At 36.1% G+C, this 22,054-nt stretch overlaps 1 protein-coding gene across 2 annotated transcripts in view; it reads right to left on the reverse strand.

The window, feature by feature from the left end:
* LOC137073247 (vang-like protein 1) overlaps nucleotides 1–22,054 on the reverse strand; it is a 105,347-nt gene that overhangs the window by 79,446 nt on the left and 3,847 nt on the right. For both annotated transcript variants that reach the window (XM_067441543.1, XM_067441542.1), the window contains exon 2: nucleotides 1,830–2,049. In XM_067441543.1, the coding sequence (XP_067297644.1) occupies nucleotides 1,830–1,900 (71 nt within the window). In that variant the 5' untranslated portion in view covers nucleotides 1,901–2,049. The remainder of the gene's footprint in view (nucleotides 1–1,829; nucleotides 2,050–22,054) is intronic.

Here is a 22,054-nt window from a genome sequence, read left to right on the forward strand (position 1 = left end):
ACCGAAGCGCCATCGTGTGTGTTCTGAGCCATGCTGCTGAGCTCTGGAGCTCACCTGAAGTGAACTTCCCCGCCTTCCTGTGCTGCGTTCCACTCCACTTTAAGACACGCACTTGCAAACTTCCCTAAGCACTTCCCCTTGGGGGAATCCCTACCGCCATTTTAAAGTGCGTTCCACTTCGTGAAGTGGACAAGGGAAGTTTATATGGACAGACCCTTGCTCCCTCGATTTTGACCGAGTGAGCGAGTCTACTTCATATGTACACTTCAGGCAGCTTCATATACCACAATGCAGCGCGATTGTGACGTCACCACATATCACGTTTAATTTACCCCACCACAAACAACTATAACTATTTTTAAAAACATTTAAAACAACACAAACACATCCATATACATATAGAATGCTGCATTAAACAATTTCGTAAAGGTAAAAAATAAATAATAAATCAACTCCATAGTGGATTCCAAGTGATCAAGGGCTTAGGGAGTTCCAGTTCAGTCCATTTGCAAAGTTTCCGCCAGTAGTGGGCACTCATGCAACGTAGGCATGACGCACATCCGAGTGAACGAGACAGAGGGAAGTTTGCGAGTGAAGGGCATGATAAAAACGAACTGGAACGCAGCACTGTTTCAGCGTCACATGACCAATGGAGCGTAAATGATTGGCTGGATGTTGGATGATTTGATACAGGGATCGATTGCTTCTCCTTGGTTACCCGGATGTTGACTCTGAATATTTTTACACTGAATTTTTTGAGACGTTGAATTATTTTACACTGAATCTTTTGAGACGTTGAATTTTTTTACACTGAATCTTTTGAGACGTTGAATTTTTTTACACTGAATTTTTTGAGACGTTGAATTTTTTTACACTGAATTTTTTTAAAACATTGAAAAAATGTCATAGGCAAAAAAAACAGTGCTAGAAATTCGATGGCTTTTAAAATTCAAAGTCTGATTTAGATGCAAAATAAAATTCAGTGTTAAAAATTCGATGTAAAAAAATTCAGTGCTAAAAATTAGAATTCAAAATCCAGTGGCACAGTTTTACTTCCATAGATATGACACTATTTATCATTTAAACATTTATACCAGTGTTATTGTGAATGGTATGACCCCTAAATGAAACATACGTTTCAATATTTGTGGTAAATTAAACTTCAAAATTTAAGCACAGTGAACTTGGATCTATAGTGTGTAAAAGCATTATTATTTTTTAGGTTGAGTTAAAATTAAAGTTCAGTAAACTTAAAAGAGGCCTGTCATTATGTTTTCTAAAATTCTGATGTTTACATAATTTTTTTTCCTAAACTGATTCTTCTCCACTAGAATTACCAAACGGAATTGTAAAAATAATGGTCAAATAATGCTTAAATTGAATCAGAGCTCTCTCAATGTAAGAAATTACAGTTTTTCCTCCAACTGTATCTCTCAATGTCTTATGGTGACACCAAAGAATCTTAGTGTCTTATGGTGACACCAAAGAATGGTAGTGTACAGCAACAGACTTGAGAGAATGGATCTGCTGGACCAATCTGTGTTGCAATCCATGTCGAACATTTAAAGTGTTAGGCAAAAGGGACCTGAGTGAGCCTTATAATAAGTAACCAGATGTTGGCCCATCTGCTGAATAAGAGACGTGGCAAATGACACAGGGAACTAGAGATTAAATGGAAGATGAATGAGAGGGCAAAGACAAAAGATTGACAATCTCAAAGGAGGACAAGGGGGATAGTATTCAGTAACCTGCTGAATATCATTGTATCCTCTTAAGAACTTGCCACTTAACATCCGATAGAAAAAAAGATCCCTCATGGATATTCTTACCCATGCCTTTGAGATCCCCTCGACCGGCCTGAGTAGTACGAGTAGCCAGAGTAGGTGGACTCTGTATCCATGGTGATGGTGTTTTGCCCCAGCGAGTGGCTGAGGGCTTTTTAGATTTTGACAGGTTGGAGAGCAGTCTTTGGGCAGCCTTATCTGAAGGAGGAATTTACTCAGGAGAACAACAAAGAGACCAGCCAGCTATCGATCCTGAAAGTTCAATCTGAAAAGACAAATAATTTGATTTTTAGTTTTAGTCAAATGAGTCAACCCTCAAGTGCAGCAGAAGATGGTTGTCAGTCCTGTTTCCTGTATTTAAATCAATAGATATCATTTAGAAGTCAGTTAACTTTCCCAGACTTTTTTTTTTTTTCCTTCTGGTGTCTAAATGCGTGTATTACAGCAACAAAGTGTGAATAGGGTCCAAATCGTTTTGTGATCTGATTCATCAAATCAAGCACTTTCAGAGTTATCCATGTGCTGCATTATGCCAATATAGCAAAAACATCAAATCACATTTTTTTCACCATCCACAATTTTATCACAATTTGTTTTATTTATTTTTTTATTGATGGCTCATATTATTTTGCAAGTTACTGAGTAGTGTATCAAAACTAATTTCCTTATTTTAAAAACGTACAATACAAGTGATACAAGGTAACAAAATATAAAAGAAAAAAAGCATAAGGCCAAAGTAGAGGTGGACCAAAACATATTTCATTCATTTTACTTCCTTATTTTATCTTTATTAAAAATAAGAATATGCAAATTACAAATAAGACAAATACACCATACAATACAAATGAAATAAATAAAGTGCTTAAATGGTGTAATTAAGTAGCATTTGATAGCATTTTCATAGACTTAGTTTCATGGATTCCTATAAAGATGGTTAAGTTATTTAGTAAAGAGCAGGATGTGATTTTCTCTTTGTATTTTGTTGTTTGATTAACATTAAATGACAAGCAGTAGGTTTATTAGGCTTCGGTCGCTAAGACCAAATGCACAGATAAAATACACAAAGACATCTGATTTTCTCCCAAATTTTTACGTTCACTAAAGACACAACTGACTGCATTTATGAAAATCTTGTATGTTTTTGAGCATTTGAATGAAATGTGAAGAGACAACTAAAGGGATTTATATTCAGCAGAAGAAAGAAATTCATACAGGTTTGGAACTTGAGGGTGAGTAAATGATGAAATTTTGGGTGAACTATCCCTTTAGTTTATTAGTCACATGCTGTTTGACAGGCTTTTAACGTGCTTGCACTTCAGGTGTATGCGCTCAAAAAAGCTTATGTGTTTTAAGAACAGTGTGCAAATAAAAAAAAAGTGCTTAAATAGCAAGACTTTATAACACATGTAAATAATAAACTTTAGGGACTGCAAAGAACTGCAATGTCATGTGTGTGAAATAGGGCTGAACGACATATCGTTATCGTATCTATATTTAGGTATGAACTTTCAAGATATTACTATCGAAAAAGCAACGATATCGGCGATATAGATTTCCCCTCTCCGCGCTCACCCTGCATACAACTCTGGCAGTCACAACAAACATCAGTTTTACGAGTGCTCTTGAATACATCGCTAAAGCCAGTGCGCACACACTACCAGGGACGTGGGAACTAGAGAGGGGGGTGGCATTTCCATGGTGACGCGTCATTGCTCGTCACGTGACACCGCAGCCGCAACAGCACTGAATGAATGAGGATCTGCTTTTATGTAATTTTTCCTTTTTTATTCAGAATATTCACAAATGTGTTAGCTATGGCATGAAATATCTGATATTCCGATTGTCAAATACATGCGAGTGTAAGTATATTTTTGTTTAAACCCCTTTAACGATCGCGTTAGTTGAGCTGTGTGCGCAATGGGCGCTGGCGTGTTATGTGCCGCAGACGCAGTTCAGAGAATCGGATCTGTTGGATTTACAACCTCTATGATTACAACACGTGAATTCATCCAGTAAACATTGAAGTTACTTACACAATGTGTATCTGATATGAATAAAACATGTCGAATTATAATGGAAAGGATTATTATTACCTCTTCCATAGACATCAGTGTGTATTTTACAAACTCTAAATGTATTGTTTTTTTTAGTACTTATGTGAATTTATATGTTTGAAACCTAAAATAAACAGTATGTGGTTGAAAACACTGAAAAGTTGTGATATATGACAGCTCTGAGCGCGCCTGTCTCTGGCTAAACTCAACATTTGGATTTAGCAGATTGTTGATCGGGATGCACTTGATCATAAGCTCCAGGGACCAGTCTAGAATGATTACACCTATGTGATAGTACATGCGAAAGGCTTAAAAACAATACATTTTCTGACACAAATTTTTTAAATGTAGGCTTAAATCTTTTTATTTTTCTGAGAAATGCTTGGTTTTCACCGAACACATAGTATTATCATATTGTATCGATAATATCAAGATATCTGGCATGAAAATCGTGATATGAAATTTTGTCCATAGCGTTCAGCCCTAGTATGAAACCCTGCCACTACATTACTTGTGATGTGAATGTACAGTCCGGAAAGAATTCACAGCGAAAACATAAATCGGCGCCTATGAACACAAGGGAAGATTTTTTTGAAGAATGTCAGTAACCAAACGGTTACTGGAGCCATTGACTTCCATAGTAGGAAAAAATAAATACTATGGAAGTCAATGGCTTCAGTTAACTGTTTGGTTACTGACATTCTTCAAAATATCTTCCTTTGTGTTCAGCTGAAGAAAGAAATTCATACAGGTTTGAAACAACTTGAGGGTGAGTAAAGGATGGCAGAATTTTCATTTTAAAGTAAACTATCCCTTTAAGCTCGACCTAATATTATGTGTGATTAATGTTAATCAAACACCAATTAAAAATTGAAAACCACCACATGCTTGGCTAAATAACTGAAATATATTTATTAAGAATCAGTGTCTAGTTAAATTATAGAGTGAAGACAAAGTAAGCAGTTTTATATTTGATTATAAAAAAAAATTAGTTAAATAGACCTAATGTAGCTGAAAAATAAAGCACTGTTTTTGTCATATTGTGTGTAATTTGCACTTTATGCTTATTTTTAAAAACAAAGATACAATTAAAAATCTAAAATTACATTTAAAAAAATTTAAATCGGTATCAAGGTATTTTAGTCTGGTATCATAATTTTGGTATCGTGACAACACTAGAGCCAATCAATTATTTATTTTTACGATGCCTTTATGACTTTGTTGGGATCTTTTACATTTTGTTTGCTACATTCAAGAAGCATGTTTTCTTTGAGCAGGTAAAATTAAAGTTCAGTTAATATAACTGACTGACAAATTTGTATACATTTTTCGATACTCATTGTATTGGAGTTTTTCGTTCGATACCATAAAAGTATCCTCATTCTGTGCCCATCCCTATATCGAATTGAACTGAATCAATGACATGATAATCGTAATCAAACCAAACAGAGAGACCAGTGTAGGTTCACACCCCTATTGGACAGAAAAACATCCACAACTCCACTTCTAGCATCTGTAAAACTGCATTCTACCATCTTAAAAATATATCTAAAAGCATTTTGCATTGAAAGCATGTGCAGTAAAAATATATCTAAATTACTGCACATGCTTTCAATGCAAAATGCGTTCATGACCTCAAGGCTAGATTATTGTAATGCTCTACTGGGTGGTTGCCCTGCTCGCTTATTAAATAAAATGCAGCTAGTCCAAAACGCAGCAGCTGGAGTTCTTACTGGAATCAGGAAGTATGATCATATTAGTTCAGTTCTGTCAACAACAGTGCACTGGCTCTCTTTTAAACATCGCATACATTTTAAAATCTTACTTACTGCTTACAAAGCACTTAATAGTTTAGCTCCCCAGTACTTGAACGAGCTCTTAAAACAGAAAAAAAAAACGGTACAGTGCTGTCACTGGGGTGGTACCCTAAGGCCACCCTTAAAAATATTTTGGTTTGCAGTAACAGTAAAAAAAATTATAAAAAAAAGGGTCGGTAGGTCTATTTTTTTTTTCTTTTAAAATTTTAATGTAAAAAAAAAAGTCAATTTTTGGTGATGGTGATTATGTAGGTATTCAGACAGTCTTCAAAACGATCACCGTCTTTTTCTCACTTGCACATATCAATCAAAATCAACTGAACCGACACAATGGTAAAAGGTCGGAAGACTGAATCCATGTTCCACGTGGCGCTTCCGCTGGCGCTTCTGCCGGAGCACGCTTACGTCATTATGGTGCGACGGTTTCGGGTTTCAGCATTCGTGCCGGAGCACGCTTACGTCATTATGGTGCGATGGTTTCGGGATAAACAGAAAGAGCGGCGCTCTCTGAACACAATGGAGTAGGGATGGCTCGATACCACAATTTTGGCTTCGGTACGGTACCACAATCTAATACCGAAGTACCGATATTAAATCGATACCACACGGTCTGATATTAGCGCGGGTATATTGCACGCGAATGAGTACAATTATGCAAGTTTTGAGTTTATAAAGTGGGAAATTACCACAAATGTTTATTAGTAAATTAATCAGCAAAGCTTATCACATCAAATCAGTCATTTGAAAACTTTCTTGCGAGAAATAATTTCAGGAAAATATCTCTCAAAATGAGCACCTACACTAAAGCAATCAGCACAATCTGATTTAACATTTCACGCTCGTCTCGGGATGGAGAACGGAAATCATTTAAGCGATTTTATAGCATTTCGCAATAACAGTTACAGGAGTTATGAGCTCATAACAACGACACACACACACACACACACGCCTGTAACTTAAAGCTCGCACATTACACATTAAGTTTCCTTAAACCGTCAAATACACAGAATTATGTACAAATGTCCGTCTTTAGTGAGTATTCACATAAACACAGGCGGTTGTGTCTAACGCGGATGTAAATAGTGCAATAGTATGCATGCAAATATTATGAGATCTAAATGTCATTGGTTGAAACGAAAGCTGGAGATTGTGATATTCGATCTTATGTTAGGCTGTGTGTGTGTGTGTTGATCAGTGTTAAAAGAAAATAAATGTCTAAATGAGATGGTTTGAATGATCACTGACCTGTCGATCTCTTCAGAAGTCTTAAAGTCAGGACAGTGACAGATGCTTGGCTAGGTTTGATGGCTCTTCATCAGTTTTATAAGCAAAGTCATTACAAATGTCACTTCTACTCCTCTCTTTATTAATTCGTTTTGGGCATCTTGAGTGAGATTCGAATGCTTTATCCATTTTGTTCGTCTATGTTGTTGTCACATTTGCCCGGTTGTTTCGGGTCAGTTTGTGTAGCACGCTGCCATCTAGCGGTGAACTTCGGAACAGCAGCATATACCGAAATGTGCAAAATCATGATATCGTACCGTTTTAAATAAAATATATACCGGTATTTTTCCAGTACCGGTATACCGCGCATCCCTACAATGGAGTCCATCGCTCTGTTTTCTTTGTGGATAATTTTGTGTCGTTTGGTCCACGGTGGTCCACAGCCCTCTCACACAGCCCTCTCACAGCCTGTTGTTAAACAGATGTGTCGCCTTAGTGGCGCGAAAATGTTCACGTAATCGTGCTGCTCGTATTATGAGGTTTGCAAGGTACCAGCTGAAGTGCAGCAAGGACTTTGCAGCTTTGATTACGGACTCCAGCACGGTTAGCGCTCACACTGCATGTGAACCGTGCCCGAGTCCAACTGAATCGCGCTCTGGCCCACCTCTTCCAAGCGGGCCAGGGCCGGCTAATCGAGCCGCGCCCGGGCATGGTTCGGAGCACTCACACTAGTCAAACGAACCGCGCTTTGGTAGTCAAACGCACTCGGGCACGGTTCAAACTGGCTAGTGTGAGTACACCCTCTTAGGTTTTTTTAATGTTTTCAGTGGTTGTGATACTGCTATTTTACCTATCCCTGTATCCCTACTGTTGCTAAATGCAATTTCCCTATTGTGAGACAAATAAAGGCTTAAATACTACTACTAAACTCCAATGGTGGAATGTAACGAAGTACAAATACTTCTTTACTTTACTTAAGTACATTTTTCACGTATCTGTACTTTACTTAAGCAGAATAAATAGTGCATACTTTTTACTTTTACTTCGTTACATTTTGCAGCAATTATTATACTTTCTACTCCCACTACATTTCTACAACGTTTCGTTACATTTTCGTTTCATTTTCTGATCAGTTTCAGGGCTCGAGATTAAGGCTTGCCCGGATAATAATATATAATGTACGTTATAGGCTAATGAATTGACGGTTGCACTGTTGAGGCTCGCGCAGCCTCTCGAGCAGAAATGGAAACAAATCAGCCCCGCTCACACAAAGAAACTCAGTAACATACTGCATTAAAAATTCTAAATGTTTAGTTTTTATATTTTATAACAGTTGTAAAAACATCACATGACACGACCAACGAGTGTAGTTTTCCTGAATACCATCACGACAGAAAATGTGACACTGATTTCATTTGACAGTTCCATAAACAATTAATTAACATCAAGTCACTTACATTTGATTGATTGCTTTATTGCTTTTGTTCTATTTCAGCAGCGAAAATATTTCCAAGATCAGATTTCCACATCCGAACCATAACGTATTGCACAGCAACAGTGCGTTACTGAATCAAAGATTCAATGCCCTATTCATAAACGACTGCCTCATTTATGAACGAATCAGCCGTTTGAACGAATCGACTCAATGACTCTCTCATAAGGATTCACCTGCCGCCATCTACTGGTGGTTTAGTTAACTTTTTTTAGTTAAAACAATCTCATAGCATTATTTAGTGCAGATGTAATTTTTCAGTGTAATTTATCAAATTATTTAATTTGATTGGTAACAACCCTATTGTATCTTATTCTAATTTAATTTATTAATCAAATTTAAGAATATAAAGGGAAAGCTAAAGCAAAGCCTATATTTAATAAGATTAGGGGAAAATGTCCTTTATAAAAGGTAAAAATATCATAAATATGAAGATTTAAATTCATCAAAGCTGATGAGAATGTTGCTTCAGAAAAATGACATTTAACTTTGCAGATAACCAGAATTGTAAGTCAGAATGTAAACTAGGCAAAAGATGGTAAGAACAATTACATTAACCCAAAACTAACTAAATTAAAATGCCACCGCTCATACTGTTTTCTTCTTTTTAATTATTAGAATTTGAATTATTAGAGAAAAGAATACATTTTTATGCAAGTACTTTTACTTTTAATACTTAAAGTACATTTAAAATCAGGTACTTTTTACTTTTTACTTAAGTAGGGTTGTCGTTGTAGTACTTCTACTTTTACTAAAGTAAATATATTTCTGGTTACTTGTACTTTTACTTAAGTACTGAGATTCAGTACTTCCTCCACCACTGCTAAACTCACAGTCTTTCAGACGGAGCAGAGTTTGCTCCTGATCACAGAGACGCTCTTCACTAACACACTGGGCATATATTTATTTAATAAAAATCGCAGCCTTTACGTTTTTATAATCGCACATTACCCAAACCGCGATTGAGGTTCGATTTCGATTAATCGTGCAATCATACTGGGAAGCAAAAACTACTGCAAAAACAAATATGCCATATACCACAAAATCTTTTTATTTTATTTTATTGAAGTGCAAGAGGTAGTCAGTTCATGTAGGAACAAAGTGCTTTTGTGACATTTAAAAAAAAAATCCCTGATTACATAAATAATAATCATGTAACTGTAAAATAAAATAATAAATAGTGCCTTATTTTCATTAATTTTTATGCTTTCAAAAGATAAATCAAAGACTCCCTTTTTACAGTTAAAGTAAACTAGGCATGTGCCGATATCCATTTTTCAGTTTGCGATTAATTGCTGAAGCTGAAATAAGTTGCAAAAAAAGTGTTGTCATAGCATAACAGCTTTAAGGACTATTTTTGTAATAACAAAAATAAATGAATTTTTAAATACAATAATACAATGCACCAAAAATATATACAGCTCTGGAAAAAATTAAGAGACCACTTACCAATTAAGAGACTGCTTACCATTGAGAAATCAATGTTAAGTGGTCTCTTAATTTATTCCAGAGCTGTAAAAGTACAATTTTTAAACAGATTAAAGTGCAAAAGAATTAGGCTATAAAGAACAACAGGTAACAAATTACAATAAGTTCTCATTATTTAATGCATTAAAAAAGATTGAACAATAGCTACATTTGTAGGGCCCTATAAAATCTGTTTTTATTTTTCCCCAAATTCCTTTTTTCCGTTTTAATTTTTGCAGATTCCTTTTTTTCCGTTAAAATTTTTGGGAATTCATTTTTTTTACCCTTTACTGTTATAGTCAAAAAAGAGTGTGCTTTTAATGTAAATTTAATAGAACATAAAACAAAAAATAGGAATGACCTTAAATTTATTGAGGTAACAAACCACATTTACTTTTTAGGACAAATACTGCATGACGCAACATAACACTGCACTTCAAATATTAATGGTTATGAGCTTTAAACTTTCCAGGAAAATACATTATATTAGTTTACATGAAAGTGCTCCATTAGCTTTTTCTTTCAAGTAAAAAAATTAATAAAGAACTAAAAAAAATCATAAATCATCTTTTACATACAGTACATTAAGTAAAACCTTTAAAGCTGACAATTAACATAAAAAAATAACACATTTCACCATGAAATCATCTAGTGAATTGTTCTGTGGGTTTAACAATCACCATTATTATATCCAGAGCTGTGAAAAATAAAAAATTAAATACACGAAAACACAACACTGCCAGAAGTTTATTTCCCAACTTCAAAGGCCCCTTTAAATGATTAAAACGAGAGGCTTATCTTAACTTTAAGGTTACTTTTATCATGCAAACTACCCATATACAGCATGTTATAGCCTATGCATATGTGTTTGGAACAGAGGGGAACACCATCACATTTGCAGCAGATATGCTGCCTAATGTGCCTATCATAAATCAAAGCACGAGAATGATATGGGTCAAGCAGACCATCGGAAAATCTGACAGAATGGACAATATTTGTCTGTCTTTGCAATATACGAGGTGTGGTTCAGCTGCGCGCGACCAATGCTGCCTGAGCACAACGGGCGTGTGGCTCCCGCTAGGGCTGCAACGATTCATCGAGTAACTCGAGTTAATCGAATCAAAAAAATCCTCGAGGCAAAATCATCTGCCTCGACGCTTCGCTTAGTCCATTTAACTACACACAGATATTGGAGAAAGACATTTTTTGTGTAAGGACTCGGAGTATGAGCGGATTGCGGTTATATCCGCGGTTCAGGTGCGTAAACATCCCAAACATTGCAGGTGGATGAGAGAAATCGTTAATATGTTGATTTTAATAAAGACGCGGAACTCTCATATCACGCTAAAACACAATGAATGCGTGTCGTTCTTTAACTTTCGTTTTCAGCTCATGTCGAGATCCAAAGACCGCAATGCGAGAGAGAGAGAGAGAGAGAGAGAGAGAAGAGAGAGAGAGAGAGAGAGAGAGAGAGAGCGGGCGGGCATCAGCACTGGTAATATCATTTAATATCGCTGTTTTTAAATGAAGAAAACTGTGTGTTGAGCTTCAGGATGCGACGCTGAACATTTAAGTTTCATTTGCGGCAGTTCACGCGTCAGCTGAGGAGATACGAGCAACTCCAAACACATGAACGCGATGGAGTTTGCAGCTTTGCACATGGATCACCGTCATTGTGATGTGTGTGAAATCTTTAATGAGACTTTATATATCCTACTTGATAATATCTTCGAAATGCACCATTAGATGTTCTCAATACTAGGCGCAACAAATATCAGAACAAGCTGTAACGCGCGCGTGTGCGTGTGTGTGTGTGCGTGTGTGTGTGTGTGTGTGTGTGTGATTAGCAGCGCTCGTGCTTTCAGAGCTCAGAGCTGCATGCTTTCATTGATTTGTGTAATTTAAATATCACACTTTAATCATATTTATAGCTACTAACTTAAAGCAAGCTGTGTTACAATGATGAATGATTAGCTCAAAAGATCAGCATGTGTGATGTACTTTATCTGAATTAAACATATCTCGCGTTTGATCACGTTCTAGCGGTTATTCCTCCCTGTGATGTATAGGTTGTCGACCCTGGTTTATGTAAATGTAATTTTGCCAAAATAATTTTTTTTGTTTTGTTTAGCAACCTACTTCAGTGTAGCTAATATGTGACGATCGGGTGCGGGAGGATGGTTTGCTTCTAACAGCTGATTCGGTGACGATAGAGCTGATCCACACATCTCTTGTTCCAAGTTAACCTGTCCAATATGTTTTGCTCCAGTAAAGGAGTAAACAAGACAGTAAATGCTTATGTCATGCCTGAGCTGAAGCTGATACATGAAAGTTAAGTTGCACAACATAAATACAATGTTTAGTTATTTATATTATTTATAGAATATTTATAGAATATTAGAATATTTATATTATATAGAATTTATAGAATATTTATATTATTTATATTGGCATTATTGTTATTTATATTACTACTATTTAGATTTATTGGTTTTAGGTTTAGTTTTAGATTGAACTATGTTTACCCTTTTAAAGTAATCTGAAATAGATTTTTATTTAATATAATATGGCAATTGTATGCATTAAAATTGTTTAGTTTCACAGTTATTAATGTATGCAATTTCAGCAATAAAACTTAATTTTTCTAAAAAGAAGACAAATTAGATGTTAATTTTAAGATACCCGTCTTATTGTCTCTTATTGCTCTTTAATAAAGAAAAAGTAATTATTATCCGATTAATCGATTAATCGATCGATTAAGTGGTAGATTAATCGATTACAAAAAGAATCGATAGCTGCAGCCCTAGCTCCCGCTCTCCATATGCAAAGCTTCTCTGCCTGCGCGTGCAGTAAAACCGCCGTTAGCTTTGAGTTTCTTCAACTTTTCGCTAGGCATGCACCGATACCATTTTTTCAGAACCGATCCGATCTGAAAATTTCAGATGGGATCGGTTCTGAAATTTCAGATGAGAGTATCTGTCGATACTAGGGGTGTAAGAAAATATCGATACACGTGAATATTATGTTTGTATAAGAACGTATAACTGACGCGGAGCCGGAGAAGCGCAAGGTGAAAGTGCGCGCATCACTAGTGCTTAGATTAGCAAACCCAGCTCTCAAGACGATAGAATTATTCCGCTCCTGCAGTATACAGAGCTGAAGTGTGGACTCATGTTGGCTTCAGCTAAAAAGAAGCCACTAAGGAAATCGACAAGAATCATTTTGTTTGTAAAATAGGCCAAGTTATAATCTAATACTCGGGAAACACATTGAAACAGAGCTCGCTTAACATCCTGATGTCACCCGCGCTGCTGAGAAGTGTTTCGATAGAATGTACTGCACGTTTTCCTCTCAGTAACAAAATAAACACACACCAAAACTGACAGCGGTGGCAGGAGAACGAAAGATAATAGCGATGTGGATATGGATGCACCAGCTCTGCAGCTCAGTAACGTTACTTGATATAGACTGCTTTATAGAAAACAGCTTTAGGGTCCGATCACACAGAACGCGTTTTTCAGGTTCGAAAACGCGAGGCGCACTGCACTCCCTTTTTTGGTCGGCATTTTCTCATTCAAAAATGAGCAGTGCGCTTCAATGTTTCTAGGCAACCCCCGAATCACCTGTAATGTCAGTCAAATCAATGTAACGGTCAACACAACGGAAGGCCCGCCGCTTCATTCATTCGATTGGACAACAGAAAATAAGCGCAATGATGTTGCACACTTTTCCGCTCAGAGTTGACTTTTTTTCAACTTCATGCGCTCGGAGCGCCAAGGTTATTATAGTTTTGCTTTTTGAAATTAGTTTTTATTTTAGTATCGTTTTCAATTTTGCTACAAATTTCAGTTTAGTTTTAGTTAGTTTTACAAATGGTTTTGCTAGTTTTAGTTTAGTTTTTATTTTGCAAATACATTTCTATTTAGTTTTTATTTATTTAGTTTCAGTTTTAGTTTTAGTAATTATAGTTTAGCAGAGTTACCATAATGAAGTGTAGAGACCAAATCAAGGTTTTTAATTTCAGCAAAGTTTAATGTTTGCACAGATTAGAGTTTAATCTTACTAAACATCCTTAAGTGAAATAACTTGATAAACGAGCATTATTGTTTATACCCAGGAAGGTCTTACAAAACATGCATAAAGTTGGGTCTTCACCTTTGAGCAAAAAAGCTTGAGTCAAACTATGACCTATACAAACAACGATCTGGAGATTAAAAATGAAATAAATTATATTTTGATATTAAAAAATTATATTTGACAGTTTTGACATAGATCCTCTGAATATTAGCCTATCTTAAAGAATAAAATAAATGCAACGTAAAAAATATAAAAGTAAAAATTATAAATTCCAGACAAACTCATTCATAACAAAGATGAAATATTGTTAAACAATTAAAAGCTTATTTTCATTTCTTCAGTAGTACAATGTAGACTAGCAGTGTAAGACCACAGCTATAGTCATCTGAATACAGCCAACACACACTGTTGTGCTCTGTGTGTGTGTGTTGTGCTATAATTGTAAAGGGGACCAATGTCCTCACTTATCTAGTAAAATATTATGATAACTGACTAAGTTAGTGAGGACATTTGACTGGTCCTCACTAGTTAAAAAGGCTTATAAATCGGCCAAAACATGTTTTTATTTAAATCTATTGTTTTGCACGTTCTTGGGATGGGTAGGTTTAGGGATAGGGATTGGGTTAGGGGATATAAAATATCATTAACCTGATATAAAATCAATGGAAGTCCATGCAATGTCCTCACTTATATATAGTGAAACAAACACGTGTGTGTGTGTCCTGGTATTCCCTACTTTGTGGGGAAATGTCTCCACACAGATAATAATATTAGTAGTAGTAAATGATTATGAAAACACCTTTGAGCCTGTCAATATTATGCAAACATGAAATCTCAAATGCACAGTAGGCTAGTACTTGCTATTAGTTGCTGACTTTTGTGCCTGCATCTCTCGTCGCGTAAGAAACGGCATTCTAAAACAGTGAGCTTAAGTTAAAAGAAGTTCAACGTGCATCTCATTACCTTGTGTTATTTCCCATTTCACTGCCACGGACGCATTGATTCTTTGTGAACTGCCGTTTAGCGATGTGTTGCCTCTCTGCACGTGTCCGTCACTCAGATCACTTCACGCGCCGTAGCGCATATATACAGACACTCCCTCTACCGCCACTGTCAGATTCTCCACCACATTAAAGAGAGCTTATTAATAACGAAAACGAATATTTATTTTTGCTAATTATTATTTTATTTCAGTTAGTTTTTTAGTAAGAGTAGTTAGTTTCGTTTAGTTTTAGTTTTTTATTTATTCAGATTTTTTAATTTTATTTCAGTTTACGAAAATGTTTTTTGACCAATAGTTTTAGTCTTAGTTTCAGTTTTCGTTTACGAAAATAACCTTGCGGAGCGCTACTTCAAAAACGCGAGGCGCAGCAAGTGGTTTAAACGCGAGGCGCCCAGGGCGCATAAGCAGCGCGCATAACGCTCTCTGCCAAACGAAATCCATTCAAAAAAGCCGCCTCTCGCTGCAAAAACGTGTTCTGTGTGATCGGGGCTACTGTGTTAAATATAAAACAAACAGTCATTCAGTCATGAAATGGACTGCACTTTCTGTTGTTAAATAGCCACTGCTATACTGTGAACCTTTAATTTACACAAAGAATCCTGCAGTCACTTTACATTTCCCTCAACTTAGATTGCACATTGCATATGATTAGTGATACAAATTATACTGTATTAATTAAATAAAATACTTTGTCTCGTGTTTTAGGCTCATGGTTGTGTTCTTTATTCTTTTAAATTATAAAAAACAAAAACACACAAAAAAGAAATATCGCAATATATTGCCTCTCTTACAATATCGCAATATATTGCAATATATCGTATCGTAACCCATGTATCGTGATACGTATTGTATCGCCAGAGTCTTGGCAATACACAGCCCTAGTCGATACCGATACTAAACCAATCCGATACCAACGCAGTTTTGTTTAAAAATGTGTGTTGAATTGAAAAATCCCTTTTTTTTTAGTTAAACACAATCAACTAAATACAGACTTCATTACAAAGAAAAACAACAAATAAAAAAAATAAAATAAAATCACAATCTATGACAAAAATAGCCTACTACTAGATGGTGAATAAATTAGATTAGTGACTAATTCAGCAGCAAAGGTTACAAAATGACGAGTGCACAATAATTGTATAAAATCTAAACATAGTGGGGGGGGGGGGGGGGTAAAGGAAACCCACATAAGTGAATAAGTGTAGCTGTAAATCTGGTAAAATGTTATACAAAATACATTCATGAAAAACAAGTAAATATATTTATAGAAATAGGGCCTATATACTAAGAAATTACATTTATTTTAAATTTATAGCGCATTTTTTTAAGGGCAGAACAAGAAAGGCTATTAATAAGGCTTCCATAGCGCAAAAGTATTATAATATAGAGTGGCACAAAGCACGTATGTGCATCCCGTGCGCAGGATGATCCGCTTGAAGCAACACAGAGTCACATGCTCACAGCCATAGACGCACACAGCGCGCCACGCTCAGTCCGCATTGAGAAGTTCAAAACAAGATATATCGAACGCTTAATGTATCTATGCAGTATTCTTATAAGCCATTTATTTTAACAGTTTAACATTTCAGTTACTGTGTGTGAAGAACAATACAATAACTAGTCCAGTGTTGTGATCTAACACACCCGGTAGAAAGTAACACGATTTACAGCAATAAACGCCAGCAGATAGTCATTTTTTGATAAATCAAACCATAGAGCGTTATCTACAGATCAAGCATAATAACAGAAACAATAAATAATCTTGGAGACAGTTTCATCGCGTTGACTGTCGTAACTGAACGCGACACAGTTTGAAAGCTGAATGGGAAGTAACTGACAGCCACAGCGGAGGGAAGCATGCATTGACGTGAACTTGAATTTAATGACTTAAATATTCATCAGTACCTCACATTTAACTATGGAATGGCTTCAGAACACTTATAATATAGTGCACGAATCATTGATGATGCTTTATAATGTTTCTGTGCCTTTTGTGGGGCGCTGGGGCTTAACAATAACACAGAATATTATGCGCACAGTATCGAATTTGGATCGGCCCTGTCTGTCCGATACCCGATCCGGGAAAAATAATGGCGGATTGGAGCCGATACCGATCCATAGTAACGGATCGGTGCATCCCTACTTTTCGCTGACGAAAGCAGAGCTGTGGAGACCAACTTCGCCATACTTTCATTGTTTTGAAGAGCGAGCTAAAAATGACGAGAGGGGTTGTGTCGCCAAGATTTGCTTCCCCCGGTCTGCATTTTCCTCAGACATACGTTCTCCTCCCACACAAAACAGAATTTCATTACAAATATGTAATATTCAGAGAAAATCTGCGTAAACACTAGATTCCGCGTTAATATGCAAATTCCGCGATTCCGTCCGCGATTCCGTGATTGCGGAAGTTATAGGGCCCTACATTTGTTACAGAAAGTATAATATTTTTGGTAATGTTAAGGCATCTTTACACAGCAAACGCGGCACAGAAACCGATTCTGAAGCGGCATAAAATCACAAAAATTTGCATTTACACAGACCGTTTAATCCTTCTCTGAAGCGGCATAAATGCATTTACACAGGAATTAAAATCGCGGGTCACAATGCCTTGAACATTATTTAAAACTACAGTTTTAACAAAGTGTTATAAATTAATTTAAAACAAATAATAAAATGTTAAAAAATAGACCTAAAATAAAAATACGGAATTTTAAATCGTTTTTTTCTGCCTTCTATAAAGCGCTTTTGATGTTTGGCATAATTTTGTAGGTCTAGCCTCCTGTAATTCTGCAATTCTTCTATTGTAGGCTACGGTATAGTTATTTTATATTTCTTAATAAAATTGTGCCTGATTGACAACGCTACAAAGAAAGTATAGCCTACATTATTACGGGTAGAATACCGCATATTAAAAGAGGTCCAAAGTTTTTTTCAAAGAAACAGAAAGTCACTTTAGAGCATTCACAACATGTAGGCTAGGCTACAGGGGCGTCGCATCCGTGGGGGATACACCCACTCTTTTCTCGGTGACAGGTTTCAACACCCGCTCTTTTTCTGCAGTTTTTCCGCAGTTTTGCACAAACATCATAGCCTACTGCAGTCGCTCCCCCGTTTCTCTGGCCGCTCTGTGTCTGCGCTCGCAGCGGCTGCTTCCCCTCCCCACATAATACATATTTTTTATAGCTTAATGCTCTTTAAATATGTTGTTGCATTGTGAAAAGTTTCGGTGCATAGGACGGACCTGTCCGCGGTCGTTCTCCGAGGTTCTGACCAAAGAAGAGCGATCTGGAATCTCCATTATAGCACCAGGCTGCATACCCCATCTCTCTGAGCCCATAGACTGTAAAAGTGGTCAGGATTGTAATATTTCCCCAAAACGAAGTTTAGTTCTCAGCTCGTATAACATGAACCCGAATATTTGACAGTTCTGTCTAATTGTGAACAGAAAAACGTTACACGTCAATCCATTACCGACGATTTTTGTTCGCGTCTTTATTAAATAGGTCTATAGCCTACAGACAGTTAGGCTATTTAATTAAAAAATAATGTTATAGGCTAATATTTAAACATAGCCTAACTATGACATTATAGTTTTCTTTAACCCTTTGTCCAACGAAATTAAGCGCCGGCGCATTCCGTTCCTTTATGACAGCGGGAACAACTCACTCTGTAATTTTTTGCCATATAATACAGATAGCCTAGGTGATATACATAATTATAAACTATACATTTTCTACTTTTATGTCACAATAACAAAAAAGATTCTGGGAATATTGTTTATGCACTTCAAAATTTCCACACGCTGTCTTAATTAATTTTTTTATTATTAGGCTAATAAAATTTTTTCAAAAGCATTTCTAAATTAAGGTAATATTTCCAAAAAACGAATTTTTGAGCCAAAATAACGAAATGGTAAAAACTACCACCATGCAAATTAAATTTAGCCCTTCTCTGGCAGTTAGGCTACAACCCAACCGGGGAACTAACGGTAATAAGCTAAATGTTCTAAATAAATATTCACATAGCCTAATAATAATGATAATTAAAAAATACACAACTTTAAATAAACTCAAATATTCTACAATGTTGCTTATAGACAAATTAGCCTACAACCATAATGATTGAGTGCCTAGGCTATTTCAAGTTTTTAGGCTGCACTATGCCTAAGGGAAAAATCCAAACTTCAGTCTATTTTAACGAAATGTAGGACAACAGATAGAATATATCAGAAAATATCAAATCTAATATAAAATATCGTTCTCTCCAAGAGATTATAATACTGGGTTGCAGTGACGCCGACTGGGTTAAGCATTTACCGTTTCTGAGGGGAAATGTTGCAGTGCGTTGATCTTGCCTGTCTTTTCAAAGGAAGATTACAAACGGGGAACACTAGTGGTTAGCTTGACGTGAGTACAGAAAGCATTTACTTTAATTCCTAGATGGTTCTCCTTGCTGCTTCTTGATTCTCGCGCCTAGTGAGCTGGCTGACAGGTGGTTGTCATGACAATGATATAGTTTAAGGCGGCACAGGTTCGCGTTCATTTACACTGAATCAAAACCGCCTCTATGTCGCCTTTGATACTAGGGGCCGAGGTGGGTCAGACCCGGCATATTTTAAGTCTGCTTTAATGCGGCATCGCGTATTTACACCGAATTTTGAGCAGACACAGACCCGCGTTAGACCCGCCTTAACTCGGCTGTGTAAAGATGCCTTTAGTTAAGAAATACTGATCATTGTTAGTTTTATCTTAGGTCCATTAAAGAAGTTATTTTGATTTTGATTTTAATGTTATTAAACAGTAACTAAGAAATTAACATTACTTAGAATAATTAATTATTTTTAATTTTTAATAATTAATAATTAAGTATTTTTCATTGTCAGTTTGATAATAATGAATTAACATGTTAACTAATGAAGTCGTATATGTCTGAACAATAACAAATAATAATAAAAAATCTACTCATTAGATCATGTTGCAGTCCAGATTAAAACATAAAAATGTTTAAGTTTGAAAATAAATATGGGGCGGCAGTGGCTCAGTGGTTCATGTAGGTTGTCTACAAACCAGAAGGTTGGTGGTTCAATCCCCGGTTCCACCTGACCAAGTGCCGAAGTGTCCATGAGCAAGACACCTAACCCCAGCTGCTCCCGACGAGCTAGATGGCACCTTACATGGCTGACATCGCCGTCGGTGTATGAATGGGTGAATGTGAGGCAAAAATGTAAAGCGCTTTGGATAAAAGCGCTATATAAATGCAGTCCATTGGCAGTCCAAATAGCCTATTAAGTCTTTAAGTATTAAGTAGTTGGTGCTGTGATGAACAACATGAAGATTACAAAAAACTAATGGCTGTTTTAAAAACTTCTTCACTAGCGCAGTTGCTTTTGTTTGCGGGGTTTCTGGGGTAATCGCAGCATTCTGCAGTTCATCAGCGCCCTCTGCCTCATTGAGCGGCACTTCATTAGCGCGTCTCCTTAACTTGTTTATGTGCTTCTCATTTACATCTGAGAGTGTCCCTTTGACGCAGAATACAGCGGTGTTGAGCATTTATAGTATTCTTGAGTGCATTATAACAAATTTAATAATTGTTTATTTAAAATTATTTACATTTATTTAAAATTATTAAAAAATGATTATTTACAATATTTTGAAGTGCCCACGATAACAATATTGTGCATATTAATTATCATGATATATCGCATTACTGAAAATCAGCACGTCTAAAGTAAACAGTAAGCATTTTGCAGAAAGATGAGTGCATGAGTGAGATATAAATAAAATGATTTTGTCATAACACCACTTCCTGATGAATTTATAAGGACTATAAATAAGAGGTCACGGCACTTCAGTGCTCTGTCACATCAATAAACGTTTTAAAGGTTAAGTTTATATAATATGTAATTTCAAAAAGCTAAATTATGTCTATGCTTATTAGGATCGACAATTCACCTACTTTGCTCTGAACAACCATAAAAAATATGTCACGGACTTGACCGTTTACGGAGACTTCATTTTAAGTCATGCACAGGCCAATGTCTATTAGCCTACTGTGATCAGGCGTAGCCTACCGTAGGCTATATCCGTGCATTTCCAATAATCGCAATAATCTTTGCGCTGTTAGTTTTAATAAGAAAAAAAGGTTTCATCTTTCAAGTTCGGTTTAATTTGTATCAATATTTAAATGGTAGATGTCGCACTGTTTACTAAAGCGTGACTGAGTGCCTCAGTGTAAGTGGCAGATCAGGCGGATCACGTGCACATGAGCCGATATTCACTTTTTTTCAAGTTACAGAACGAAATATGAATGTCAGAAGGTAAGCTATATGACACAGTACAACTTACAAAAGAATACTGTCTCATAGGACACTTGGGATGTCGTGTATTTCCCTCTTGGTTAAAACATGAATAGACCTAATAATCATAATCCTGTGATAAAGCTGACAAAATAATAATAATGATACAGCAATAATTTTTTAATTTTTTAAAATAATATGCAATCATTTTGACTCACGACTTGTACTTTTGAATCAATAAACTGGCCGAAAACTATGCAATCAGTTAGACACACACATAAACTGACATGATTGCGACTGTGGGTGAAACCTGCTATTTGAACTATGATGAACATTCATATTTCTTTATGAATTGTAGCATAAATTGTGTTAGAAGGAAAATCATGGTCTCTAAACTGAGTCTTAAACAACGCACACGTTTGTCAACATGATAAATAATCCTAATCTGGTGATGATGCCGTCGTGTTTAATGAGACAGCACGCTAGAGGAGGGGGGACAAAAGCAACGAGGGGGGAGGCGTGCGAGCCGGGGCGAGCAGAGCACAGAGAAGGCAAACAAGCAAAGTAGCGGAACAGAATTACATATAAACAATATATCGATATATACGATATGTCAAAATCCATATCGAGTTAAAAAAATATCTCGATATATTTAGGGTCCCTATGATGAACATTTATTTATTTCTATAAAGTGTTCTAACAAATTTTACAAACAAACTTTTTAACTCTCCTTACTATAGTTTGAGTTATGAGTCTTTACATTTGTTTATGTCACTCAGAATTTTTTTTTAATTATAAATGTCAAGGACTGAACTACCTTTATTCCAAATGTTGTTGGGTT

The sequence above is a fragment of the Pseudorasbora parva genome, chromosome 4 (genome assembly GCF_024679245.1).
Source record: "Pseudorasbora parva isolate DD20220531a chromosome 4, ASM2467924v1, whole genome shotgun sequence".
Classification (NCBI taxonomy): domain Eukaryota; kingdom Metazoa; phylum Chordata; class Actinopteri; order Cypriniformes; family Gobionidae; genus Pseudorasbora; species Pseudorasbora parva.